The 27,898-nt window shown below is 41.9% G+C and overlaps 1 protein-coding gene across 11 annotated transcripts in view; it reads right to left on the minus strand.

The window, feature by feature from the left end:
- MAB21L3 (mab-21 like 3) overlaps positions 1-18,661 on the minus strand; it is a 50,626-nt gene extending 31,965 nt beyond the window's left edge. For 6 of the 11 annotated variants that reach the window (XR_011143719.1, XR_011143718.1, XR_694098.2 and 3 more), the window contains exons 1-6: positions 16,593-18,661; positions 12,267-12,407; positions 9,495-9,566; positions 6,528-6,819; positions 3,544-3,725; positions 2,275-2,469 (exon numbers count right to left, since the gene is read on the minus strand). Coding sequence is in view for 2 of the 11 variants with exons in the window: in XM_009675235.2 (XP_009673530.1) it covers positions 2,275-2,469; positions 3,544-3,725; positions 6,528-6,819; positions 9,495-9,566; positions 12,267-12,407; positions 16,593-16,640 (930 nt within the window). In the remaining 9 variants the exon portion in view is untranslated. Of the gene's footprint in view, positions 1-2,274; positions 2,470-3,543; positions 3,726-6,527; positions 6,820-9,494; positions 9,567-12,222; positions 12,408-16,592 lie in introns of those variants that run through there. The other 5 variants (XR_011143723.1, XM_009675238.2, XR_011143714.1 and 2 more) reach the window with 4 other exon arrangements.
- Positions 18,662-27,898: the final 9,237 nt, after the last annotated feature.

The raw sequence follows: 27,898 nt of genomic DNA on the forward strand, positions 1-27,898 counted from the left end.
GGGATACTAAGCAACTACTGCAGTTACAAGGCATGTTTTCTGGTCTGTTTTTTATACTTACAGCATATGCTATACTCTCTTCCCTCCAAGTTTATTTTACAGAATTTTATATTTGAGACAATCCATAATTACAATAATGAGCAATAATCATTGCTCTAATAGTATTATTTTTACACTACCCATGTTACATTTTTACAAACGTTGCTATGACTAAGAAGGACCTTCAGGAAGTACTTGCACTGACTGTGTTGGTCAACCCGAAAATCAGTTTTATAAAAATAATTTCACCCATCTTGGTGTAAGAATTCCATGAAGTTGCTTGGCTTCCTCTCAATCCCAATTTTATTTTGGAAATTCAGTGTCCCAGAGAGACCGTCAGACCTTGTGAGAAGTGGTCAAACTACAAAGTCTTTAACTCCTCTGCTTTTTTTAGAGCTAGAACTTTATCAACATAACCCACACTCTTCTGGATTGCCTGTTTTTTTCCTCCAGTTGGCCTTGCAGTAGTTGCAGTGCTGAGGAATTTCTTCTCGGGCAGCTCTTCACACATGAACAAGTCTTTGTTTGTGGCTGCAATAATGACAAAGACTTTTTTAATGTTGCCAGGTTGCAAAAGACATAATGAAAAATTCAAGCTAAAACTCAGTGAGAGCTGCTCCTTGGAGGTTTGCAGAACAGCTACCTTTCACCAGCACTAAAAATATCTCAGCAAGCTGCATGGGCAGCAGTTGCAATGAAGGTATTGGAGGTGAAGAAAATAATGCTACTTTTTCAGCCAGGTGACAAATAGGTGACCTATCTCCAGCATTTACTGAACTGCCATTGTATATAAGAGACATCAAGTTGGTTTTCAAAATGCATCTAGGTCTTTTGGACTTCCTGATCTTGAACTTCATTTCTATGGAAGTAAGCACGAGCTCTTCTGAGGCTTTCCAACTGCAAAGGGAAGGTTTTTCTTCTGTCGTAAAGGGCCTTTTTCAGGTGGAGTCTTGTTTCATCATCACTGTTGGATACTTTAGACAGGGAAAACTTATTAATGTGAGGAAAACTAACACTCAGCCCCTCCTCAGCCGCTGGTTTATCCACTGACTGTTTCTCCTCATACTTTCTTTTGTAAGTGATGTTGAAGCATTCCTTCCATCTGCTCAATCAGTTCTCTCTTGCTCTAAAAGCCTGAAGTCTAGTTGCAGGAGGAACTGAAGAGTTTTTTGATGAAGAGCTTGATGAGTAGCACATGCAACAGCACTCCCTACACCTCTTCTCCTTGAGCCACAGAAAGAGATCCTTACTAGTGGTTTAAAAGATTTTCCACTTACTCCTGCCTATGATAGTTTTTCATCAGCTTGTTTTCGTAGGCGCTGAAAAGCTTAGCATTATGCTAACCTACAACCAGCCTAGTCCACTCTTTTTTTTTTTTGACTCTATCTTGACTTAGATTGGTCCCATGACTACAAAAGCATTTGATGGTCTCAAGCTTTAAGTAGCTTCTTGGCATTGCATCTGGTTTTGGACACCAAAAGATCAGTAACTACTGTAGAAGCCTCGTGGCTTGAAGGAAGGAGCAGAGCAGCCTCTCCCTGGCAGCTCCAGGAGGATGGAGGCCCAGAAAACAGGACAGCTCTACTGACAGATGAATGGTGCTGCTTCTGGCCCATCAGTTTTCGTAGCTGTAACGCGTGAGGACAAAGTCATAGCACAACCTCCTATCTGTTCTTCGTAAATGTTGTTTGTAAAGTGAAGCCATCTTGAACCCTGAAATATGTGTGAGGAGGATGCCACTATCCCGTAACCTCCTCCTTCCCTTCTCACCCCAGGTAAAACAACACCAGAAATGTCAGTTTGCACCTCACTCATGAAATCACGTTCACCTAAGAGAATTTTGCTTGGTGCACACCCAGAAAGACAAATACACAAGTTTCCTGCAGGTGGATCTGTCTATTGATGGATATGCATGTCTGGGGGAGTCAAGAAGCAGAATGGAACCATGCAGTTAAAAACTGTATTGCAATGCCTATGTGAAGTGGAAACAGAGTAGCTGCCTCAATTCTGATGTTACTTACATCGCTGCCACCATAATGTTCCTATAGGTTTTAGTTTCTTGTTGATGTATGGAACATATATTTACTAAACTTCTTACCACTGTAATGCAATTAAGTGATACTGAAGTTTTAAGTTACTTTAGAAGTTACATAGGAGAGGCAAAGATATTTTGACATTGGAAGTCCTGGCAACGGATTCTGAGTCTCTCCTTCCCAATATTTTGGTAATGCCTACCTGAAGGTGATAGGCTGTGATGACAGGCTTATTTCCAGCACACCAAACATCCTCCTTCATCTGCCTCATGACCCGGAAGCACTTCATGCGACAACCACCATCTTCATCGAGACCTTCCATGAGCATATGCTCAGCACGGAAGAAGCACAGCTGCCAGTGGTAATTAGAGTGGGCCAAAAGATCGAAACCAAGTGACTGTGGACAAAAGTAGAAGTGTGACACCAGATGAGACGCAAACATCTCTGACAAATGCACAGGAATATTATGAAGAGGCCGTGTAATATTTTTCAAAGTGGAGCACTGTAGTCTAAACAGCTTTAGCAGAGGTAGCAAATTTGGATCGTGTTCCCATTCTAATTCCTAATTAAATAAACATCCAATTTATCCTGTTTCCTCATGTTCTGACATCAGTTGCTCCCAGAAGATCCAGCCCTAGAGCCACTAAGTACAGCACAAACAGTGCTACTAAAGCAGAGGCACAACTCTGTGGGCACTTGGCCATGAAGCAGCAGGTCAGGTGTGAAATGATAGCGGGACTGGAAGGCAGAAGTGGACCTGCTGGGAACATGGCAACTGGGGCTAAGGTGGAGTGCCAGAATCCAGCCACACGGTTTGTAGGGAGAAACAGGATTAGGCTGGAGGGGAAACTGCAAGACAGCGGCACATTTGCAGAACATCCACATGAGGCAAACCAGAACAACAAGAACGATGCAGGTCAGCACTGAGCTACGCTGTGTGGAAGAGACTCATGCAGTAGATAGATAGTTCAGTTTTTCTTCCACAGAATTCACCACCATTAGAGAAAAGAAAATTCCAATAAAATGCACCTCAGTACTTTGAAATATTGCTTCTCTAGAGAATACACGTTCCAGACATGTCATGGGGCAGGAAGGAGCAGTGGCCTTTCTTACTTAGTTTGGGAACAAATGCCTGATGTCGAGGTGATTCAGAAACTCTGAATCAAAGAAGATTGGAAACTTGTGGGTGGCACAAAAAACTTTCCAGCTCCCTTTGGTAGCAATTCTTACATCTTAACTGATGTACCACTGTCCCTGTGTGACATTTCTGAGGTATTACTATGCAATATGTGTAAGTTATTATACAAGCTTTATTTGAAAATACTATGAAGGCAATCTGGTTCTACTGGTCTGCTGGTGACTGCTTGCCATCACCTTGCAGTCCTTCACTTGGGAACCACTGTCAGACACCTGCAAGGTAAATTCTTGCACAGAGATAATAGTTAACAAGTAAATGGTTTACACTGTTTACCTTGATGCACTGTACTTTTTCCTGGGAAGGCCAACGCTTAAGGCAACGAGGCCACTGGGCTTTCTTGGGCCAGCAAGTTGGAATTTCCACAGCAGGGACCAGCTCTACCTCGACCTGGGATTCTGACGTCTCCACAGCCACCCGGACCATTGAGTTGAAGCTCTCCAGCACTGTCACTTTATCTGTGAAGGAACAACAAGAGAAGATAATAAAGGGGAAGAAGTCCTTTTCCACAAGCCAGGCGAGGGGCTATCTAGTGCCCATGTCCCAAGAGGTTCTTGCAGTTCCATCAGTCTGTCTAAGCACTCTCCCTTCAACAACATGAGCAGAATGGAAGAAAACCACTTATCATTTCAATTTACCCTGAGGAACAAGAACAGGAAGAAGATGAAGAACAACTAAGTTCTTAATTTTATCTTCAGTCACCAAGGCTCTGTTTTCTTCTGTGGGTCCTTGTAACTCATAGGACCAGTCTCTTAAAAAGGGAGATAGACAACTGCTGCAACCTACACGTTTCTAACAGTACAGTACAACAAACCCTAAAGGAGATCACCTCTGTTTAGAGGTGGGTTCTCTTCATATCTAAAGACCCCTTATTCCTTAAGAAAATCTGTGATCAGACCAAAATCTGTGATTATCCTCACTGGTCATTTGGGATGTTTTGTTGGGTGCGTACAGCTTTGTTTCTGGAGATGCGCTTGCACAGAAGCCAGTGCCAGAATAGCCACACCTATCTGATTTTCTTTGTTTGCAGAGCAATCATACAAAACGGATTAACTGCCTGTCTGACTAGGACTGCTTGGCGTCAAAAAAAAGAAAAAGAGTTAGCTCCATGGTGACTTGGAGAAAAGAGATTGCCTCAGTGAAAGAAAAATGTTTCAGCCCCAGGAACAACATGCTTCGAGAAGGAGAGCAGAAAGAAATGAAAGCTGTATCTAATGGATTTGACTAGATGTTTCCTGTTGGCCCAGTTGTGTTAATGGGAGAAGTTTCTTTCCCCAGCTTTCCTTGTCACTCTGCAGGATTACTGTCCCTTCAGCTCTGCCATCTGAGCTACTTGTGTGCTCATGCTCTAACCCACTGAAGTAAAAGATGGAGCAGATTAGCACAAACAGTTTAAATAGTAGGTGTGTGTTAACCTATGTCATTTTGATTGACATAGGCTGGGGAGAAATTCCACAAGGAGTTCACACAACAGGCTTCAAGGGACAGTGATGAACATTTGGGATGACAACCTCTTCCGCCTTCACAGAATAAATATCTGCCTACTCCCAATGGCAGATTTAGCATCTCCAGGAAACATGACTTTGTGTGGGCACCAAAGTGAATTACCTTGGGAACAGTGGAGTCCATCCTCACAAGAACTTTATAATCCTCAGTAGGGATCCCCAGAAGCTAAAAAGCATTAGAGCCACCACTGTCTCAGAATGAAAATACATTCACAGCATTTCCAAAAGCATCATGATTGTGCTTCCAGTTTTTCTACCAATGGCAAAGCGAGGCACTGCAAAAATTCTGGCTTTGCTGATACTCAGAGAAGAAGAAATCAGAGAAGCAGTGAAAGCAGGAAAAATTTTATGTAATTTCAGCTGTGCTGTTGGATAAAAGAAGTTCACTCTTCACAAAAGCAAACAAAATGATAATTACTCATCCTGACTTCATCTCAACTTGTCTCCTCTATGTCTATCTCCTCCCAGCCGGCCTTACAGAAGAAGCCTCAGAACCATCAGCCCAGACATCGCCCCCTGGGTCCCTTGGAAGTGCCCATTCTGGCTCAACAGCTTGATGAACTTCCGCTGAACAGAATGGCAGGTTTTCACTTGAGCACAATGACTTCGACAAAAGTAAAGTTTCAGAGGCAAGCCCACTCCATCTGATCTTTTCTGTGAGTCTCAATGGTGAAATATCATTCACATCATACTTCCTTCTCCTGTGATAATAAATATTTCCTAGAAGAACGGAATGACCTAGCTGAGCTTGACTTTAACACATCTTTCCTCTGTGACTAAAATTCAGAGTATGATTAGAAGAGGACAAATGGCTCCTATTTCTCTGGAACGTAGGAAGGCCCATATCATGCTGCTGATGGGTAAAGTCATCCTGGAAACATCCCATCAGAAGAGGCACTACAGTCTGGACTTGACCATGCCATAGTATCTTAGCCTTATTAGCTGAAGTCTATAATGTGCCTCTAGTATGCTGAGAATTAAGCATGAGGATCACTGTTCAGGCAGTATCTTGCTGCAGATGTCACAGCTATGAAGCACTGCTACATGAACCACTAATTGCATTGTGTTAATGATCAGCACTTCCAGTATAAATAGCCACAGGAAATAAATGGACACACTGGAATTTCTTGCAGAGGGATCAGCACCACTACTGAAAGCAAACTTCTATGACATTTGCTGAACAATACTAAAGCAGCCTGGGGAGTGGGGGAAAAACAGTGCTTGTCCAACAGGCTTTGCTTGAAACAGAAGCCTTTTTACCTAGTTCCCAACACCCCAGGCTGGAAAGCTATGGACAGCTCAGGCTTCCCTTATCTCCCCTCTATCTCCAAGCACTTTTCACTCTTTCCTCCCACTTATACACCTTCCCTGTGTCAACATTTCTTATACTATCTTTCTGGCAAGTCTAGACATATTGTGGCTACTATAGGACAAAAAAAGATTTTCCCAGATTCCTAGTTGTATGTTGATGGTACTGTGAGAGTGATATTGCTGGATAACCTACCCAAATTCCTGAGAAATGAGCAAGCTTGGGTAGGAAAAGCCCAACCACTACTTAATTCTATCTTCAGTGCAGGTTTGCATTTGCATCACTGCAATGGGGTAAAGACTCCTTGATTCTGGAGGGGTTTGGGTTTTTTTGGAGTTCCGATTGTGTGAACTTGCCAACCAATCACTTTGTGTGTGAGATGGTTTCCACTCCATCAGCTGCACAAGACAGTCAGTTCCCCTTACATCTGTCCCCACTAAACTCACTGGAGAGGTTACAGGAGATAATCGACTTCTCCACCAGCTCCCGGAAGACGATAAGGACTTTGGCTGGAACCAGATCACCTTCGATGTTCACGTCCGTCTCATGCCACTGCGGAAGGCTTTTTGAGAACTGCTCCACCTCTAGCCATTGGTGCAATTCCTCAGGGTCCCGCACGGAGGAGAGGAGCTTGGCTCCATGCACGGTGTAATAACGCCAGTGCCGTACCTGGCACTCCCTGTACCCAGTCAGGCCACGCAGAGGGACTGTGATGAGGAATTGGCTGGGTGCTAAGACCTAGGAGAGTTCAGAGAGATTGAGAGAGGAGGGAAGGGCAGATCCATGAGCCCAAAGCAGGGAAGGCAGGATTAAAGAAGCAACAGGTTAACTGGGAAGGGCTTTGGAGAGAGGGAAAAGCCAAGGTATCATGGGAACAACTGAATACAGGCAGGACCTACTGCATGCCTGTCTGAGGGTTACCTAGGAAGTACAAAGAATAAGAGAAAATTGTCCTAGAAGGAGTATGATGTTACAGCCATGCCGCATATGAGACAAGAGCAGACTCAGCTGATTTACCACCGCAGCTGCCATAATTTCCTCTCATTCCTTGTTATTTCTAGGGTGCAATTGCATGAGATGTAATAATTAGTAGATTCCAAGAAGTAGAAGAGCATCAGAGAACATGTTTTGAGATCGAACAATGGGAGACAAAATAGTGCCAGTTATTACCTTAGAATTATTACTAGAGATAAGCCTTGAGTTTATTAGTAGTAACAACTATAGAAAAGGCGCACTTTTCTGATCTCCCTCAAAGTCCATTAAAGACATTTATAAAGTAAGACTTTGGCCCATTAATAAAATAAGTGTTTTACTCCGCATCACTGGAAATACTGTCCTTCCTTAAGAGAGAGAGACATAAGGTAAGTGACATGCCCAAGGCTACATAGGCAGGCAGTGATACAGCCATATGAAAACCCAGGTCTTGACCAGCTGTACTCTATGAAACTGTTTCTTCTGTTGAGTGGAAGCCAGAAACACCATAAGGATGGAAACAGTAACCAGTGGATAGCAAGACCACAAGTAGGTTTGTTTGCAAGTCAGTATCGGCCTCATTTTGAGAAAAAAGATTCTCCAATAAAAACAGTGGTGAACCAGTGTCTCTCAAAAGTGAATAAGGTGTCACATGAATATCATGAAACCTTGTATGGGTTTGGAACATCACCAGACAACTCCAAATGTATTGGAAATATTCAGCGATCTTAGCTCCAGGTGCTCAGATAGGGTGCTTAAACTCATTCAGACTTTTACCATGTTGATTCAGAAGCTTTTCAACTTCACTTGCTAACAAGCCTAACTTACACTGGCATTAATAAGGTGAAACTGCTGCATAAACAGGATGTGAAGTGATGGCTGTTGCTGTAAGGTGGTTACCTCAAGGTAAATTAAAAACTCTTGTCATTCTCTGGTAATAATCCAATACATTCTTGTAGCCTTCCTGGTAACTGCTGATTTAGAATATTACTGTAGAGGTGTCAGGGCCCTGAGGGCACTAGCAGGCCTTTATGGCATAGAAAAAAGTCAGTTGTTTTCCACTACAAGAGTCTGATTTATATTCACTTACACAAGCTGCAATAGCCCCATTCAAAACGAAATGGGCACTAGAAGCATGGGTGCTACACAAGCTGAAAAATGCCAGCCCAGCTGAAGGCCCAAGGAGAAAGGCCCCAGGGTGTAACATGAATTTGGACACTACACAAATAAGCATAAGTTCTGCTTGACCAGGCTGAAACACTGCTTTGAGAGGCTGTGTTTGTACCAAATACAGCCACATGCAGGCAAAGGCCAAACCACATCACCATCCCTATCAAGTGGCAGTGAACAACAAACTAGTACCATTGTAGAAAAATGGTATGTAATGGCTGCCCAACAGATTTTAAAGGGAAGATCTGCAGCTGCTATGTGAGTACCTTCAAATACTGAGAAGCCTGCCTCCTTGGGGAAAAATTCTTTTGCAGACTATTTCAACACCCTGCAAATTTCACTCTTTCAACCCGTCCTACCCCAGAACACACTTTGTCTCCTCTTGACCTCTGGGTAAGCCTTCTTTGTGTTGTATAATCACATCTGCAATAAAACCTAGACTTAAGACAACAGTAGAGCTTCACCGTAAGCTCTGAGCAACCCCAGAGTGAGCTGATCCAAGGCCACTGGACGGTTTAGAAAACCACGAGGTTTAAAAACAGTTAGAACAATTTGGGAGAGCTTTGCTATTTACATTCTAATTTCCATTTAGCCAATGATATTCATTCAGCCAATGATATTCATTCAGATCACTTCAAAAAACAAACAAAAACTTTTCTTCATAGCTATAAGGGATAAAAAAAAAACCCTCCAAACTCTCCCTATGTTATTTTTTAAAACAAAGTTGGATTTTTGTCAGGATCACAAGGCTCTTCCACCTGGTGCTTACCAGGAAACACCAGAAATCACAGGTTTGGTGATGGAGTGGTAAAGCTGACCTGCCATGGAGCAGGTACTCTCTGGATCTGAACAAATCCTCATCCCACACTTATGCTCTGTCACACAACAGTGTTATGCACAATATGTAGATCACAAGCCCCAACAAGTCACAGGCTACTGAACGAAGCTAGCGGTAACAAACAAGGACCTTGGATTCTGGGATATGTAAGCCATGGCCAGTTCTGTTGTATTAAAAAGCTGCCTGCAGTAAGTCGGGCAATTTAAATGCAGTCTGGTTCTTGTGAGCCTGGCCAGGCTATCCCAGAGAGGTGGAAGCGTTAGGTTAGAAACAAAATGTTCGTGCTTTGAGCAAATAAGGAAGTCTCTTACAGAGAGGCTGAATGGTCATGGGAGGCTTGGTTGAATGGGTGAAGTTGTCTGGAGAAGAGGGTGGGTGAGGAGGGAGCAGGCACATCAACCAGCATGAACCGGGTGGCATGAAGGACTTGTACCTGGATGGATGGGTGGAACGGGCGTTTCCCTCGAAGCATAGCTGACCACTTGGCCAGTAAAGCTGGCTGATCCTGAGAGAAGCAGAGGGAAAAACAAGACATACAGCAGACAGAGAGAAAGCATGTGCTAGGTGATTCATTCACAGAGCAAAGCTGCAGATTTCCTTTGAGCCTGCTGATAAGAGGAAAATCCCCCCTGCAACGATTATAGATTTAAACACTTAGCAGTGCTGTACTAGTAACTACTGCGGATGGTTAATCTGCTCAGTACGCCTTACTGAAGCCTCTGCAGCTTCTGCTTCAGCCCCGCTTGGATCACTGCTGCAAAAACGGTGGTAGTCTTTCTGCATCCGGTTGAAGCATGGCTTCCAGGGTGATGCCACTTAGACTGAAGTTCTTAAGCAATCTCAGATTTTGGCATCTTTCCACTCCCTGTTCAGTGAAGACCATGGGAGATCTCCCATGTGTGCAATCAAATACCCACAAGGTATAGACAACAGTTCTGGTTAGTGCTAGGTGGCTGGATTGATTTAATCTGTCAGTATTTATAAATTAAAAACAGTACTATTCTCATTTCATTTCTTCCCTCATGCACCATGTGGACAGAAGCTAGTTGTAGAGCCACTGTAAGAAAACATGCAAATATTAATATTTCTGAGGGTATTATAGAGACAGTACAAGTGTGAGGTTAGTTTCTTCCAGACTACAGTATAGAGGTCACATTTTTTTGCAGCTCTCAGGAACTACTCAGCAGAAGCATGGGCATAGAGAGCAGAAATAAGACTTCTCTAGCTCTGGAACAGGAGCACACACCATTTTTTTTGGTCAGAATCCCTTAATATATTTGGATTGAATGATTTCTTACTGAAGTGGGAATAGTTTTCCATCAGAAAAAATGCATTTAAAAATATACACCTATATAGAAAGGGGTTGGATGAGTTTCACACTGAGAAGAGCAGTGGTGTTTGAATAAATTAATGCATAATAAATACTTTTGAAGTATTAAACATTTAAAAGTTGTAAACGTGTTTACTAAAGATTTTGACTTTTTGTCCCAGGTTGCAGAAAAACATTGAATATTTAAAGAACTTTCTTCTAGTTCCCCACTCAGCCCTGTACATTTAAAAGGATGCTTATAGGTTTGCAACAAATCTAGATCCCCAACATGTTAAATTAAATCCTCCTAACTAAAGGCTGAAAGTTGTGAAAAGCCACTGAAAACTTAATTGTCAGGAAAAAGATGATGCAAAATTAAACGTAGAATAGTCAACATACTGGCTTTCCCGTAAAATAATTCTCCTCTAGGCTGAGTCACTTCAGCAACAATCTTAAAGATTCTAGTTTTTGGAAATAGAATAGGCCAAGACCAAACTTTTTCTTATTAACCTATCCTTTGCTATACCTTCTGCACCTTCAGTACGAAGTGAGCCAAGAGGCACTGCCCTCCTAATGTGACTGCCAGATTTATAGCACTGGGGTTAGTTCAGTATGGATAATGAATCCGCCACTTTCTAAGAAAATACCTTTTGGGGATTTTTTTTTAAGCAGAGGTTGCTCAGATCAAGCAACAGTAATGCTAAATTTTGGCTCAGAATAGATTGCCTTGGTTTGGTTCCGTTTTGTTTTCCAGAATAGCAATCTTACATTGACCCTGGTCTTGTCAGACCTCCTAAGCCAAGCAGGATCAATCCAATTTGAGCAGTGGATGCAGACCATGGCACTAAGGACTGTCCGTGGATTAGGGTGTGACAGCATTCTGTGCCACTGTTGTCAGTCCTGCTGGCAAGGCTCATGCCATGGCGTTCACAGCATTCTAGAAAAGATGTAAATCTGAATGCGTTTGTCCTCAAAGCAACAGCCACATTCCAGATTGGATGATCATATTCTACCCCCACCTCAGTATCCTTCTAGCAGCCTGACACGCACATAATTCTTCCCTTTCAATCCTAGACAATTGCAGAAGTTGCCCTGTGCTTTTATGCTTGCTGTGTTTTGCTCCGTAACTGGCTGCATTTCAGCACAAGGGCTGACATAGCTAGAGTATGTAAACTGCTTCAGACGAAAAAGATCTTTTCCATCTATGCTGTAATTTGTTCTTATATCGTTTTGCTGGTTATTCTTGTCTTAACTAGTCACAGGAAATAACCAATCTTCCCCTGTCACAACTGGGACAGGATATTATTATTTTGGTATATGATGGTTTAAAATAGGGAAATGTTTTACTTCTACTAGCAAGCATATTTCTTCCCAAGAAAAAAGGAAAAATTTGAATCCATGATCAAGAAAAAAACACTATTTTTTCTGAAGAAGCTTTCTAATGTTCATAGTGGTGAAGAATTTTTTTTTCTCCTTTTTTAGTAAGCTGACAGTTTTCCACCTGTGGAAAATATGAGTCATAGCTCATGAAGGCATGAGAATTTTTTTCTTCTTCTGTTACTGATGTATAATTTTTTTTCTAACTCCCAAAAAGCTTTGGCTTCTGCTTGCAGATTGACAGCTCTGGCAATAGAAGCTCTTCGTAAAAGAAGCAGTTGTAAAAAGATGCTCTGCCTGATTTACCCAGCCCTCTTTGATGCTCCTCTAGTTTTAAGATGTCCTTGGGTAAGCCTCTATGACCCAGTCAGCTACTAGACCTTCCACAATAAAGTGTCAATTTATTATCTGTGGTGTCTTGGATGATAGAGGTACCTGTCCACAACAGACAATCACACAGTGGAAAATCACTTACTCTTTGCCTGCAAGCTGAGTGTACTGAAGCTCTTTTGTTCATACCTTAATATTCTCATTATGAATGCCAGAGTTGGAGATAGCCTGGAATCGTATGGCCTTAAAGCTGATTTCTGTGGTCAGTTGCTGGATGATTTTCTGCACCTCCTCCACTGCTTTGGAAACCAGATAATGCCGTGGCTCGACCTGTCAGTTCCAAGCAAGATACTTCACATTATGGATAACTGCAGTCTTTATCTCCAGCAGGAAACAGTCACTCAGCTTAGAGCATTCTGAAACATTTGTACCTAGGCTGCACTGGGAATAAAAATGTGTTGTTCCCTACATGTCCCAACCAACTTACCCATGAGACAGAGCTCTTCTTGGTGAACACAGAAGGGCCTATACTCAAAACTGCCAGGTATTAACTGATATTACCTTGCTGATATCATTGGATGGAAGCAAAGTAGTTCATTACACGGATATATTTTGTAGCAACTAGCTACCCTACCCTCTCATTCTTGATCCATTTTGGATGGACTGCCCTGTTTTTCCCCTGCGTATACCAGCCACTCACAGACTCAGGATATTTTACTTTCCAAGAGCTGACAAGACTTCAAAGACTGCAGATATTCTGTGCATTAATCGGATCTCAGGTATATGTGGCAGCATCTAGGTGCCTACATATATGTCAAAAGTATCCATCCTCTCCATCTTCATACCTGAAGCACAGGTGAGAGCCCATTCCTTGATGGTGAGAAGCTGGTCCCACTGAGGACTAGGTGGTTGCGTGACTTGCTGGAAATATCTTCATTTCAAACAGTGATAACATAATTATTTATTTAAAAATATTTAAATGGAAAATCTTAGTGAATGTTTGAGGTGATGGATAGACAGCTCAGAAAGTTAAATATGAACCTGAACCTTCACATACTACTGAAAATGAATGGAACAGAAGGGAATAGTTAAAATCTAAACAAGACAATTCAATAGAAGGAACATGGAGGAACCATGTTAGTAGAGGACCTTTACATATTAGCCAAAGGAGCCTTATAAGTTCACCAAAATGAGAACGAGATACTGTTAATTAAGTTAATTAATATGTTTCTCATTATTTATTCAGCGAGAATTACCCATGCAGGTTGATGTATAAAGACAGTTTACTGTCCTTTTTTTGCATCCGGGTGCTTGATCTCATTTATTTGTAATTCTTGCTTTCATTGCTGCTAGGTTTTCATTCTTCCTCATTGTATGTCACAAAGAAAAAAAAATGCAGAAGCAGATGGGAACTTTGGGAGGACTAGATCAGAGAAAATGAAAACCCACCTGAACCTAGAACTAAAACCCCAACTGGGCTATTTGCACGTATGAAACAAGAGTGTTAGGTCATTAGCAGCTTGGCGGAAGTCAATGATCAAACCATTGCTAAATGCAATTGCTACTGTCTTTCGTTATTACGCAGTAGAACGCCTATGTCCTGTTTACTTAGCCCTATCCTTAGCATCTAACAACATTCTTCTCCCTCTTAGAAAATGCTACTGATTCACACTTCACTAAAAGCCCTTTTGGACACCTATGTCAACTGGTGAACAGTCAGAAGAAACAATCAAGTGCGTGGAGGCTTAGTCTCACGCCCTGGCGGGTGACAAATAGCTGCACTTTTTCACAACAACGGACCATACCACAACCATTAAAAAAGACTAGTACTTGCATAAGATCAATTAACCAATGAAGAGTGATTGACTGACACTGGACTTGAAGATGAGCAGAGTTGGAATAAGATTTCCCCCCCAGCCAACAAAGGTAACAACATTTTTAATAAGATTGAATAGTACTTGCAAATAGGGAATACATCAAAACAGCATCATATTCTCTTTACTGGGGTCATCTCCCCTCGACATCCTGATTCTTTGCTATGTTAACTATATATAGTTTCTTATGTTTATATAATACTATTTAATTTCCCTATCAATTGTCTCTTCTCATTTCAGTTCAGCCATATTCTTTGAGATCAGTTTTAGCTAGCTTACAAGTGCTTTTTTCTTTTTTCTAAGAAAAATTTTACTCAAAATTTTTAGCTCATGTTTGTTCTCACTTCTTTGTTTCAGCTTTCATTTATGACACTTCTCCCTCCCCAGCTACAGCTATTTTCTCTGCGAATTTTATACTTGTGCAGAAGAATCCCTTAGTTCTTAGGACTGTCCAATAGGCTGACTTGCTCAACAAGTCTGCTAATGGTTCCTCCAACAGGCAAACAATATGAGGGACAAAGAAATAGTTAGCCACCGCTGTGAGCTTCCAGACACAAAAAGCAGACTCTTTCTGTTGAAAGTATGCAACTACTCTGGGTCAGCTCAACCTGAGGTCCGAAAGCGCTCCTGTATTCCTTACTCAGGCCAAGTTTTCTTCCAGTGGCATCTGCCAGAAACACTTTCTGCTACCTCCAGTTCCCTAGGAGAATCCATCCAACCCAACCTGGCTTCATTTACTTTTGCCTTTATCACATTCTGGCTAAACTACAGCAGTTGTCATGAAATCTTTAGAAGAGCATAGACTCTCAAAAAACTTCTTATCGGGTGTATCACAAAACTCCTCCTGCACCTGCTGCATGTACTCCTCAGGACTGGGGCAGAGATAAAAGAGCCAATGGCAGGCAGCAGATGATGGTCATGCTGCCTAATCTACTACTGGAAAATATATCCTTCCTACAGAAGGGAAGACACAAAATCGGAAGAGGATAGAACATGAGCGAGTGAATGCAGCTTCTGTAGGGCCAAGGCATTTATATAAGATTTTTTTAGCATCAGCATGAACATGTTGGGAAAAGAGATAGAATAAGCCACTTCTGTAACCTATTGGCATTCCCATTACCAGATCTTGACTTTGGAAGTCATGCCAAAACAAAAGCATCAACAATAAAACAACAATGTTGATTAACATCTTATTCTGGAGGAAGAAAAGAGGAAGAGGATTGACTAGGGATTCTAAAGAACATTTGGGTTTGTTCTTATTTACCCATTTGTCTCCACTCAGTATGCACTTGAGTTTTCCACTGCTAAATGAGTTGTTGAAGGCACAAATCTTTGGTACCAGAGAGATCTGTTGCACCTGGTGGTTGACCTAATTTTGAAAAACAGGTAGAATTTTACAGGCAGAGCAGGGCTGCCTGAAGGTTGGGCAGTCTCACTTGTACAGGAGACTCGGGAGCTGGCAGAAACTAAGGAGCCATCAGAGCTGGAGGGCTACTGGAAAAGATACTCTCACGGTGGTGTGCTTTTGGTAGAACCTAAAATATTGGCACCAGTGAGCCTCACTTAACTATACTCTGTCTCTGTTCCCTGTACTTATGGCAGTCATATGAACATCCTCCTGTGCATGGCTTCCCTCTGATCCCTCCTTTGTAGCCCTGCTTTATAAATCTTCAGATAAGTGTTCGCTCTTGTAGCTGGCTGACTAGGTTCTGATGGCATGATCTTCCACGGGAAAATACACGGCTGAAAATGAAGGTTTTTACAGAAATACACCTACTTGTAACCAAAACATTTCCACAGACAAACTAAAGCTTTGCCCCGAGCGCCTTCATGATACTGGAATATGTTATCCTTTTCAGAAAATAAAGCTTTATAGTTTTTCATTTTGAAATGGTTTTTCACTTCACTGTCTTGCATTTTGTAGGGGAAAACAGACTATCAAACAGAAACCAGCTAAACACTGTGATGAACTATATCAGCTTTAACAAAATAAAATATTACAACTCATTCTGAATAACTTTTAGTAAAAAGAATAGTTTCACTGATGATTTTTATTTTACCTAATTTCATAGTGGAAAAAACATTAGATTGCTGGAACACTTCATAAAATAGAAAATGTGGTTCCCACTTGCCTCCACTAATGAGACTTAAGCTATTTTAGTGCTGGTATATAAAGAAGTATCCTTAGCTGAGGTGATAGACTGGTGGGTGAATTCTGTGTCCGTCTCAGCCGCGTTCCTACCTGCATCTTTCTTAGAGGCAATCCCTGTTGTTGCAGTTTTGGTCTCGTCTGTATCAAGCTAAGACCATTGGACAGGGAAGGGAGTAAGGACCATACCTTAGATTAAGACTTTGCAATTATAGCTAGTTTCACATCTAGATTTCAAGATGGGGAGCAAAAACTCAAGATGTGAAGAAAAACAGGACAACCACCTTAAGAAGTTAGATTATCAGCTGAGATCCCTGGCAACATTCTGCAGTGGAAACCTAGAAATCTCACTAGAAATACAATTCTCATGAAATTTCACCCAGTCTCATCTCATAAAGGAAAACAGCAGGCAAGCAACTAACTCTTGAGATTAGCACCCTTCAGAATCAACACCTAGCGTGGGAGATAAAATCTGGACAGATAAAGCCTTACCTTGCTTTGGATGTAAATTTCTACTTCTTCATCTGTGAATGGTTTCATGGCAAGATTGTCTTCGCTGTTCTCTAAAGTGTGAATTCACTCCTCACTCATTCGCCTGGCTCTGGAAGTAGAGGGACATTCAGAGCTTGCTGCTCAGAGCCTTCTTGCCCTGTGAAGCTCACGTCACTTAATTCCTCTGTGAATGAAGAAGAGGAGAGAAAAGCAAGGAAATATGCCTATTTTCTTCTGGTTGGAGTTATAGTGGTGACTTCCAGCTGCCTAGGAAAACTAGGTCCAAATATTATTTGTTAAGCTCAATCATTATTATTCTTATTATCACTACTTTTAAATGCTGGGACTTACAGGAACTTACAAAAATAGCCCAGTTACTGTTTTGTCTCTGGGCAGATCTAGAAGCGTGTTTCAGAGTCACTACGCTCGTGCGCAGCATTATTATTCTGTGTGCCACAAGTACTTCCCTGCTCTCTCTAGCCTTTTACTAAACCATTTGTTAAATACTCAGCTACCCCTTGTTGACTTCAATCCACCCACTTTCCTTTTGAAACCGCATGGGTATTTTTACACTCAGATCACTTATTTGGGTTGCAGTCTGCAGTCTCTGCTCCTGTCTCCTTATATCTCCTCTCTCTCTCCAACTGTATTGACAGTAAATATCTTGCAGCCTGTCCCCTCCTGTAGTTTGCTTTGCTCCCTTTACAGTAAACAGACAGAAAACTGTCGCTAGTTAGCTGCCAGCAGCTCAGCTAACAACCCCACATGCATCATTCAGAGGGAAAAACAATTGATCAGGCCTCATTGATCCAACGAGGGTTGGTGGATTTTAGAAGAAAGGATACATCAGCACATGGAAAGGAGTGACAGAGTATAGAGACGATATTCTATACTGCAAAGCAGCCCTTGCTAGGGACATGCCATATTTTAGTAAATAGGCACATGCCATATTTTAGTAAAATCATTATTTCCCCCTGGAAGTTGAACTCACTGATATCCCTTGACTGATTCATTAGCTCTACAGCAGCTGAAAAAAACAGCACTTGGGTAGGCACTGGGTGCTATCTCAGAGCAGGCTCTTTGCTGCTGGTCATTCTTTATGACTGTTGTTCCTTATTAATAGTGAAATGCTACCTACATCAATGGTGCACCAGTACCTGCAGGACATCCGATCCCCCAGAATCTACAAATCAAACCTTTCTCCGTGTCTCCCAGGGCATCTTCCATTGTCTTTTTCCTGAGAGATTTGGTGACAGGTTCACAAAGACTTGTAGGGATTTCCTTCCAACCACCTTCCACGGGAGTTGGACACTGAAAAAGATTAGGCCTCCAATTTTCAGGGTCCCTACCCCATCCTTGTTCACTTCACGACTTACCTTCCACCTTATCTTTCACCTGAACATTTAGCAGCGTACGTGACCTTTGCTGGGGAAGCCAGGCTAGTGGCAGGATCTGAGAGACAGTGCATGGAACAGTAGATTAGGAAGGATTTGTAAAGCCAGGTTGCATGGGATTAACCCCAAATAGAGTGTGCAAGGGAGGAGAAGGAGCCTTTTAAGTGGTCAAGCTCAGTTAAAAGTATGCCCTTATTACATTAATTCCCATGCGCCCCCTCAGGCTGCTAGATTTACATACAGAAGTCAAGTTCCTTAATGTTTCTGGTACCATACACTACTTTAAAACCCAGAACCTCAGATGAGTGTTAGGAAGCGGGGAGAGGTTAAGATTCTCAGTTTCTTGCACCTATATGGTCTCTTCTTCTGACAGCTGTCCAAAGCCTCAGGTGCTGGCAGACACATGAAGAAGCAGCTCTGGTCATTTTGCTTGTACACAGTAAGATACTTGATCTTTATCATCCTTTTCCATTGGGAAACATATCTCCAGGAGGGTCTGGATGGTCCCAGCTCCCCTTCCCATAGTGAAGGAGGATGGCATTAGGTCTTGGGCAAGGTTTGTTTCGTTTTTTTTAATGTCCAAGCATATTTAAATCCAAGTCCAAATTTATGTTCAAATCCAAGGACCTGAGCAACAGTCCCACAGTCCCTCCCTGCTCCTGCTATCTCATGAGAGTAAATAACGTTCCCTTAAGATCATTGCAAAAGAAGAGAAGGGGGAGAAGGCTGAGAAAAAAGAAACATGAAAGACAGTATCAAAGATAGTGTCAATAGCAGGTTCTTCTCAACTCTGAGCACTCCTTGCTCCAGCCATAAGAAACTGCTACTTCATAATTTGTTCAGCTCTAAATAAATAAATAAATAGAAAGAAAGACAGACAGACAGACAGACAGACAGTCTGTTACAAGAACTGGCTGCAGAAGATTGTAGCAGATGGCAGCTGAATAACCTGCACTGAGTCCCTGTGGATTTTATCATGCTACTCCTAGGATCAGAAGATTACTGTTTGACAGACAGAAAATACTACATCCAGCAAAGGCCCTTACACCAACAGCAAAATACAGTACAAATTAGAATGGCAAAAGCTGCTACTGCAAAGGGAAAAGCAGCTTGGTGTTACGGGAGACAGCACCCCATCTTGACCTCACTGAGGAATAAACACATCACAAGGGCCTTCATCTGTTACATGAGCACCACATAGCACAAAACACAGGAGAAAAGAAGAGGAAGACCGCCACGTGGGAAGGGAATATTAAGGTAGGAAAAAAACTGTATCAGGAGAAAGGGAGAAAGGACAGTGCAGAGAGAGAAACTTCTGCAGAGATTAAAGGGCATAGACCCAAAGCATGAAGAAGCCAAGCTTCTCCAGTATCATTTGCAGAACCATTTCCAGGGTCACTGCACTGAAACCTTCATCTATCTTCAGTCAGCAATCATGGCTTTTTCAGTTCGCCCCACTCAAGGCTCAGGATATCCAGGATTTTTTTCCATTAACCACTAAAACTGCAAGAACAAACCCATGCTCCAGGTCCTCCTCAGGGAGCTTCTCTCCTGACGGTGCTTATGCAAGAAAACGGTAGGAAACTACGTAGGAAAATTAGTCAACTATATTACATCCCTCCTTTGTTTTATTTCAGTGCGTCAGTGCCCAGCTCATAGTACCTCTAATGGAGTTTAATTTGTGACTACTTTCCTTTGTACCTAGTGAAGTCTGAGGATTTATTTAGTTTTCTCAGTTGCTCACTGGTATTCTTCAAAGCGGGTTTAAGGATTTCCTATTACCTCCAACTTCACTGAATCTGTGATATTTCATCTTCATTCTTGTCTTGGGCAATATCCAGAACTGAATATGATTGTGGATCTGGGAAATCCACAGAAAAATATTCTGTGAATACATACCTTGAACAGTGTTAGATTCACTCTTGTATCTCCTGAAACTGCAAATTACTGATGCTTTCCATGCTTGTCTGATTTTCCTCTTTTCACTGTTTAGTTTCATAAATATGACAAATATGCCTCAAACCTACAATCAAATATCATCTGAACTCTGAACTGCACAACAAAAAGCCATCAACATCATGTAAATAATAGCAGAAGTATCAGCTGTACGGGGAAGTCCAATACTGTGGCATTTTCTGTTTGACAGCTATCTGGAAAAACCACTCATATGGAACAGTAAGCACGTATTAAAAAGCCTCTCCTAAATCATACAAATGAACCAGTCCAATGTACCACTTGTGGCTCACAGAGGATCTGCAGGGTAACAAATAAGCCCAGTTGAAGATGCTGCCTTCCAGATGAAATACAACTCTTAATTTGCAGTTGCTAATGATGCCTCATCACTTTTTGCTCTAATTACCAGAAGCATTAAGTCTAAGGCTATTAAGGCACTGGCTGAAGCTGTACTTGGCGCATGAGAGACTACCAAAACAAATCAGTCCAGTAGATCTAATAATCCCTGACAGTCCTCTTGCTTTCTTAAACTGCTGCCCCATTTCTCCCCATTAGTGGATTAAGTGACTGTACAAAATAAGTAAGTGTAGCTTGGATCCTCTATAACATTTATGCTCTAATGGTTTTTAGCAGTGACGCTTCGGTATTGTTCAGAGTCACCATTCAGAGGACACTAGCATAACATAATCAGGGCTTTCTGGGGCACAAGTTCTGTGAGTTTGTTTTTTCACTTTGTCTTTTAACAAATAGATATGGCAAAGAGGATGTTTCAATGACAAAAGCCTGGGATGGACTAGAGGGGAAGTGCTGCTAATTCACTGTGACAGATCAGAATCACGCGTGGATGCCAAATTGAAATGCTCTACTCATTCCTGAACCTCACTGATCGATACTTGGCGGGCTCAAAAATGCCTGCACTGCTTGTTCTCATTGCCACACAGTCTCACACTAGCCTTGGGCCTGCAGTTCACATCAAGTAAATAAAAGGTTTATAACCTTTCCAAACTAAGCAAACCATTGACTGCATTGGATCAGGTCCAGTGGTTTATCAAGACTGGCATCTTTTCTCCATTCACTGGCCAGAACAGACATGTCAGAAAAAAAGCAACTAGCTTTTGCTGGAAAAGGAGTTATCTCAACTTGGGAAGAGTTTTGAAATTCCCATCAAAATAATTTACAACCTGAATCTTTTCAGGCAGCAATTTGGCACTTTCAGAGAAAGTATTCGCTCCAGGATCGCTAGCAGAGGATGCAGGAAATTCTGAAAACTAACTGAGATTATGATGCTGTTGCCCACCACTGACCAGCCTCAACTGGCAAATTCACAAGAATCCAGTCAGTTGTGCAGCTGCCGTTATGAAGCAGGCCACAGAGTAGCAAACATAAAACATATACCAGTGCTTCCTAGCACTTATTGCTAAGGTCTTTGGCACCCAGTGTGGTGAGCTACTCAAGAAGCCTAGAATTTTCCAAGTCCATAATGGTCAGCGCAGTGGATGGCACAGGGGCCAGGAACCTAGGAGTCTTGGCAGCATCAGCTGCCAAGGTCACTCGCCTGACATGCTGAGCAGGAAAATCGACATTTTAAATTCTAAACCCATTTGCAGTCCTCTGGAAGTTTATTGAAACAGGGCAAGTTTGGTGCATCAGCAAGATTTAAACCAAATATTTCACCAGACTGTTTCCAAGCATCTGCAAATGATATTTTTCTCTATCACTGCTTTTTCTCTTAACTACACATTCATCAAGAGCATATATGGGAGAGGTAAGAGTCTTCACAAGGTTCTGGGTCCTTGTGGCTCTGGAGTGCAATAGACCCAGAGCCACTGAGATAAATATTAATATTACTATCAATTAAGTTACTTGGTGCTTTAAAATTTCAGTTACCTTGTATGGGCCGATCTACTGTAAAAGCTGTCAGACTAAACTTCTTGGCTTGTGCCATCTCACACACACAGCCAATAGATATCAAACATACAGCTAATCAGTAGTCCCAATCAGACCCCTAATCAGATACTGAATTGCGTTTTGAGGAATGTGAAACACCTAACAAAAACACAAAGAGATATTTTAATTGATTGACAAGGGACATGTGAAGTCTCAGCAGCGTTCAATACTAGAGAATTACTACAGATAATTCCCCTTATTCTTGGCTAGCACCAACCAAGAGGCTGAAGTTGATGCAGATTTCTAAACACTTACATAGTAGGGCATGTTTAAAACCCCATGTTTAAGCTCAAAGGAGGGAAAGAAAAAACAACACTGTTCATGCAATTGCTTTGGGCAGTACGGGGTCAGGTGTTTCTTTCTTGTGGGATGCCAAGGGCTGCTACCCCAAAGGGATAACAGCAAGAGAAGGGAGGCATGGCAGATGGTAAGCAGAGCATGGTACATTTTAGTTAATACTCAGCAGAGCAGAGTAACAGGCCAAGCAGGAGATTACACAGGAAGACTCCTCTAGGTTCACATGCACCCAGAGGCACAGCTTTCTATGACTTCTTTTTTGTTATCATCTCCAGCATCATTAACAGTGAAGTCTCTTCAGAGCTTCACCTGGATTTATGGGTGCTTAGCCTGAAGGGGCAGGAAGTAGTGTTACTGGGGAGATACAAGCTGTTAATTGGCTGCAGGTTTAAGGCTCTGAAACTGCTAAAAGAGAAGAGATGGAGGTGCTTAAGTATGGGGCAGCAGGGAGGTGCAAGAGGGCAGCTTGATGGCCGTATGGCACAAAACTTGTCTGAAGGGTGAAGGGGAGCGAGTAACAACAGATGGTGATAATTTAGAACAATTTTACCCTGCCTGAGCTAACTGGACAGTGAGGATAGGATAGACAGGAGAAGATGGAAACAGGTTAAAGAAAGGTTTTGTCAGCATACCGTTAGCAATGGCTCCTGTAACCAGGTGCATGGCAATCGCATGTTTCAGATGGGGAAAAGGGAGGGGAGGAGAGAATCATTAAGAGACTATACAGTGAAGGGCCTTGCGGGTAGGCCTGAGGGAAATAGTTGCAATGAGGTAAAAATACAATATAGACAAGAATGCGAACATCCACAGAAGTGGGAAAAGAGACACTCATTAGAAGACACACAGGCAACAAAGCAGATCAAGAGATTCAGCAGACACCAAGCGGAGTGAGTGAGAACCTGCCTCATCTGAGAGCAAATCTCAGCAGAGGCTTCACTCAAGTCTTTTCTAATAATATCTAGACAGATCAGATCATGACCTGCACTGCTCCTGCACACTTCAGCTTCAGTTACTGGAAAATGAGCTAACAGCCTCCAGCCCAAGCTGTGCCTGGCAAATATGTACATTATTCTTTTAGTTAGGCAACTTCTAAGAACATATCATCAAGAGCAAGCAGCAAGAGAAAGGAGGAGGAATGCAATTGCATTCTTTAAAAAACACTTCCTCCTCTTCCTTCGACCATAAAACTATACAGCAGCCCATTAATCCCTGTAATCAGCTGCCCAGCCCTTTCTTTCCACTTTATTGGCTGCTTTGTGCAGGCAAAGGCAAATTGCCAAAGGGAAAGGGTCAATCATTTGCACTGCATCTGCTTCAGGCAGTGATAGGACATAGGGTAGATATTTGGGGCTAGAACTAGTTAAGCACAGATTCAGAGTACTGAAAGGAAAGAGTGGAACAGGGGAGGGGAAACAGTCCTGGAGTCAAAACTCTGATCATCAAAGAGCACTGGGACCGTGCAGAAGACGACCTGTGTTACTTGGCTAGACTAGAGGCAGGAGCAAGTCATCTGTTTGCTTATTGGTATTTTTGGAGAGACAGGAGGGAAGACATGCGAAAGAAGGGGAAACTAGGTGAGTGTACCTGACAGTCTTTTGATAACAGAGGGCAGAGCCGCTTCTCCCTGCTACGCCGAATTTGGGTCAGAAGGGAAAAGGAAATGGAGCTGCATTTATAGGAGCACAGAGTCATTCAGTCCAGTCCCAGCTATCATGAACAGATCTCATTTGAAAGGGTTTAGAGAACTTCTGTTCAATTAACTGTTCTCTAACAAACTTCAGGTTGGTAGAAAAAGATACCACATGGCCACATCTGTAATTCAAAAACTTAGGACCCTCAGTTCAGACAAACCAATATCCTTGAGAAAAGGCCACTGTGCAAGCAATGCTTTCTCCTACTCTTCTGTATATTGTTTCTGAAAAGAGAGCTACACCATGCCAAAAGCTCACCCTCTCTATGTATCATACAAGGATCAAAGCATTCAGAATTTACTTCCTGGGAATTCTTAGTTTCTCTGCTCATCCCCCATGATGCAGCATCTGGGGGCTATCCCTCAAGAATGGACGTTCCACTCCACCCTTTGGGATCTGGTCCACGGCTCGAGCCAAAACTACACCAAAATAAAGTTGAACTAGATTTTTAATGGTTCCTAAGCTTGCAAATTCCCAAGTAATCCCATCTGCATATATCAGTCAACCTTCTCTTCAGTTACTTCTGATGACATTCTGCAATGTATAATCCACACGGTGGCTTGGCAAAGCTACAAAGTGCAGAGGAAAGAACAAAACTGCCCACTTACAGCTACTGAACAGATTGCAGGATTGTCAGATCATAGCTACATCTCAGTAGCAAAAGTTTTAGAGGGGAAAATGAGATCAAAAGGAATGCTACTATCTTTCTCATGCATATTCCACACCACCTCTCCCTCCGAAGATGGAGGCAAACTTGATCAGTAGCAGCTTTGTCATCTTTACTAGGAAAAGAAATGGCAAGAATAAGTCATCTGTGCACTACCTTTTCAAGTTTGATATTATATTACTTGCCACTACCAGGTTTGGCACACGGTCAACAAGAAGTTGGGTTCCCCCCCTCCCTGCAGGGAGGATCGTTCATTGAAGTTACTCTTCAATAAGCAGTAGATTAGGATTAGAGGCTTTGCTTCACCAAATCGAAGACAATCTGGCCACAGGAGTTTATCTTGTTTTCTGTGTACCCAGTGAGATTTAAGATGACAATGCCGGAAAAGGCAGAGCTGAGTCTCCTTCAAAAGTTCACTGCTCGTGTATCGGCTATTACTCAGAAGTAAAGTAGATTCCACTTCAGCAATTTGCACTTGGTCCAGCTTGGAAGAACAGAGTCATTTTGCCTGATGGCTGCTTGGTAGCTGGTAGGGAATGCTTACTGCTGCCATCACTAACACCAGGACTGGCTTTCATCGCCAAGGGACAAAACTAGTTTTCAAAGTGTTCCTGCTTTGAAGGGGTGGCTTTTAACATTAGTTCCAAGTCTCCCCTTTGGTGACTTCTGGAGGTGTCTTCCCCTTTCCACTGTGAAAAATTACTGACAGTAGAAACAGGACAAGGAAGCTAAGGTTAGATTCACACAGAGGGAAAGAACAAAACACTGCCACACGAACTGCTGTCCTTCCCATGTAATTTGTACCTCCCTCCTCCATTCTTGGTCTTTCACCCCATTTTCCCTTATCTTGGGCCAACAAACTGTAGAATACCATGGCTAAATAGTCAAATAGGCTCCAGTTAGAGCAAGACATGGCCAGTTCTTGTACAAAGCACAGGGAAGCAAAGCTGCACTTAATGATAGCCCAGCTTAACCAAGTTTAAAAAGAAAGGTGCGTCAACATAAATCATAGCACGATCTGCCATATCCCAGCACTGGCACAAATGCTGGTAATCCAAATGGCTGGTCACAGATTCACTCCCCGCCCTAACATAGATGTCAACCGACGAACTCCTTCAGGCCAACAGTTCCCTGCAGCATGTAATTGAAACACCTTAGACAGGATGGGAATGGGAAGTTTTGAATAGTTATGGGCAGAACTGTGCTGATCCCATAACTAGACACCTCTGAAAGACAGAGCATTCAATCACTAGCTCCATGATGAAAACAGAAGCAAAATACTAAGTAGTCCAAGTCCTGGAGAAAAGGATAACTCCCCAAAATTGTAAATAACAAGAACAAAAGATTGTGTGTGTTTGACTTTAAAATCAAGGGAGATTGATTTTGAAAGCTGATGTATACTTCATAGATTGTTTCTAATCCTTCATCAGGCTGATGATGAAAATGATCGAATCTCAAAATATTTTGAAATACCTGCAGGGGCTTCTGAAATGCATATCCGAGAGAAGAATCAGAAGAAAGAGTTAAGATGGTTGCATTTTTCCTTTGCAGTAAGTGATACAAGAGTAAAGATGACTTCTGCAGCAGTCTGTGCCCAGTGAGAACAGGCTTCAGGAACCTGGCAGAACCATTGCTCCTAGCTCCATTTTGAGGAAAAGGAAAATGCAACGTAACACAAGGCCTCGTACCAATACCCATCATTTAGACTATTCATCTTCTTTAGTACACGCTTTAAAATACTGATCTCTGAAATGCTCTAGCATCTGCTCAAAGGACTAGATATTTAAGGAGAATCTTTCAATTACTTTTTTTTGATGAATATGCAAAGGTACAAAAGCCCTATCACCCAGCACTTGAAATAGAGTACTGATTCCCATTTCCCACAGCCATATTTATTCAGATTCAGGCAATATTTTCTTTGTCGCTGGACAGGGGATAGGAAATGCAGTCAAGCTATTTATCACCCCATTTCCAGTTAAGGAAAACAAATGTTCAAATTCTGCAATTTCCTGCCAATACGTTTAGACAGAACCCTTGAGGATAGGGCCTATGTTTCTGTGCATTTGCATAGCACCTTAGAGAGGGGGTCTTCAGTGCCAACTAGTGTTTGTGGCTACTCCCCTAAAACTGTTATAATGTTAATAGCAACAACACAGACGTTTTGCTAGTTTAAACCCCTCAAAGCGTTTCCAGTCTTTCAATGTCAATCAACACAACTGAAGCTGGTAGCAAATTGATTCTCACATTCCACTGGCTCCAGTTTTTGTTAGAAATGATTTATGATAGATATGGTGGAATATATTGATTAGTACTGACAGTCCCAGTTTCCCAGGCGCTTTGTAGCGCCGCCATTCTGAAATGACCTGCTTTCCACCTTGTCAATTTTCTTCTGCGGAGCCTGTTATAAATATCTATTCTATTCTGAGTTGGCTTTGCTCCTTCCAGAAAACAAAACAAAACAAAAAGGGTCAGTTAAGTAAAATCAGTACAATAAAAGAGGTTTGCAATGTTCCAGAAGAGCTTGTTTTTATTGAGAGATTTTGTGTTGGGGAAGAAAAGGCACAAAAGAAGTTACAAAGACATATGAACGGTATGAGGCAGAGGCAGTATCACAGCTGTTACAAATCACCTAAAAGTTGGCTTACCAACATAGGTTAGTATCTACAAAAAAAATCTTAAAAGAAAGATATCTTTCAAATATTCAAAAATCATGAGCATTTCCCAGCATGTAGAGACCAGCAACATTAACTTTTGACCAAATTCACTCAGACATTCACCTGGACTTACCACCAACACCTGGAAAATACGTAAGTTATCAGAATTGCTCTTTTTGTAAACTCATTTCATACTTTAATTCAAGATTCTGATATTTACTTGGCATACCTCCAGTGAAGTACTGCAGCTATGGGTAGAGTAGTATGCTTATGAAGTACATTAAAAAACAGAATAGGTAAGTAACCATTCTGAATGTTTCTACATTTGTTACTATGGCCCCTCATCAACGGCAAAGACCATCTTAAAAAGTGATAGACCAAACAGCAGTTCACAGAATGTATGAATACTACCACTGTTAAAAGAATTACTGTGGAAGAGCTTATGCTGTCTTTAGTAGCATCTTCGCAGACCAAGATTCCAAAAACGTACTTTTCAGCAGTACAACTGTGACCTAACATCAGCACAGCAAGATTGTTAAAAAGAAAAAAAGGGAGGGAAAAAAACCAACCCACTTCTGAAATTTGTCAGTCTTCATTTTAATGTGTAAGGCTCATAACACTCAGTATTCAAGTCATCCAAATTAAATATTGAAAAATATACACAACACACACACACACCTATATACAACTAGATTCACTGTTG

Source organism: Struthio camelus, chromosome 1 (genome assembly GCF_040807025.1).
Source record: "Struthio camelus isolate bStrCam1 chromosome 1, bStrCam1.hap1, whole genome shotgun sequence".
In the NCBI taxonomy this organism is placed as follows: Eukaryota; Metazoa; Chordata; class Aves; order Struthioniformes; family Struthionidae; genus Struthio; species Struthio camelus.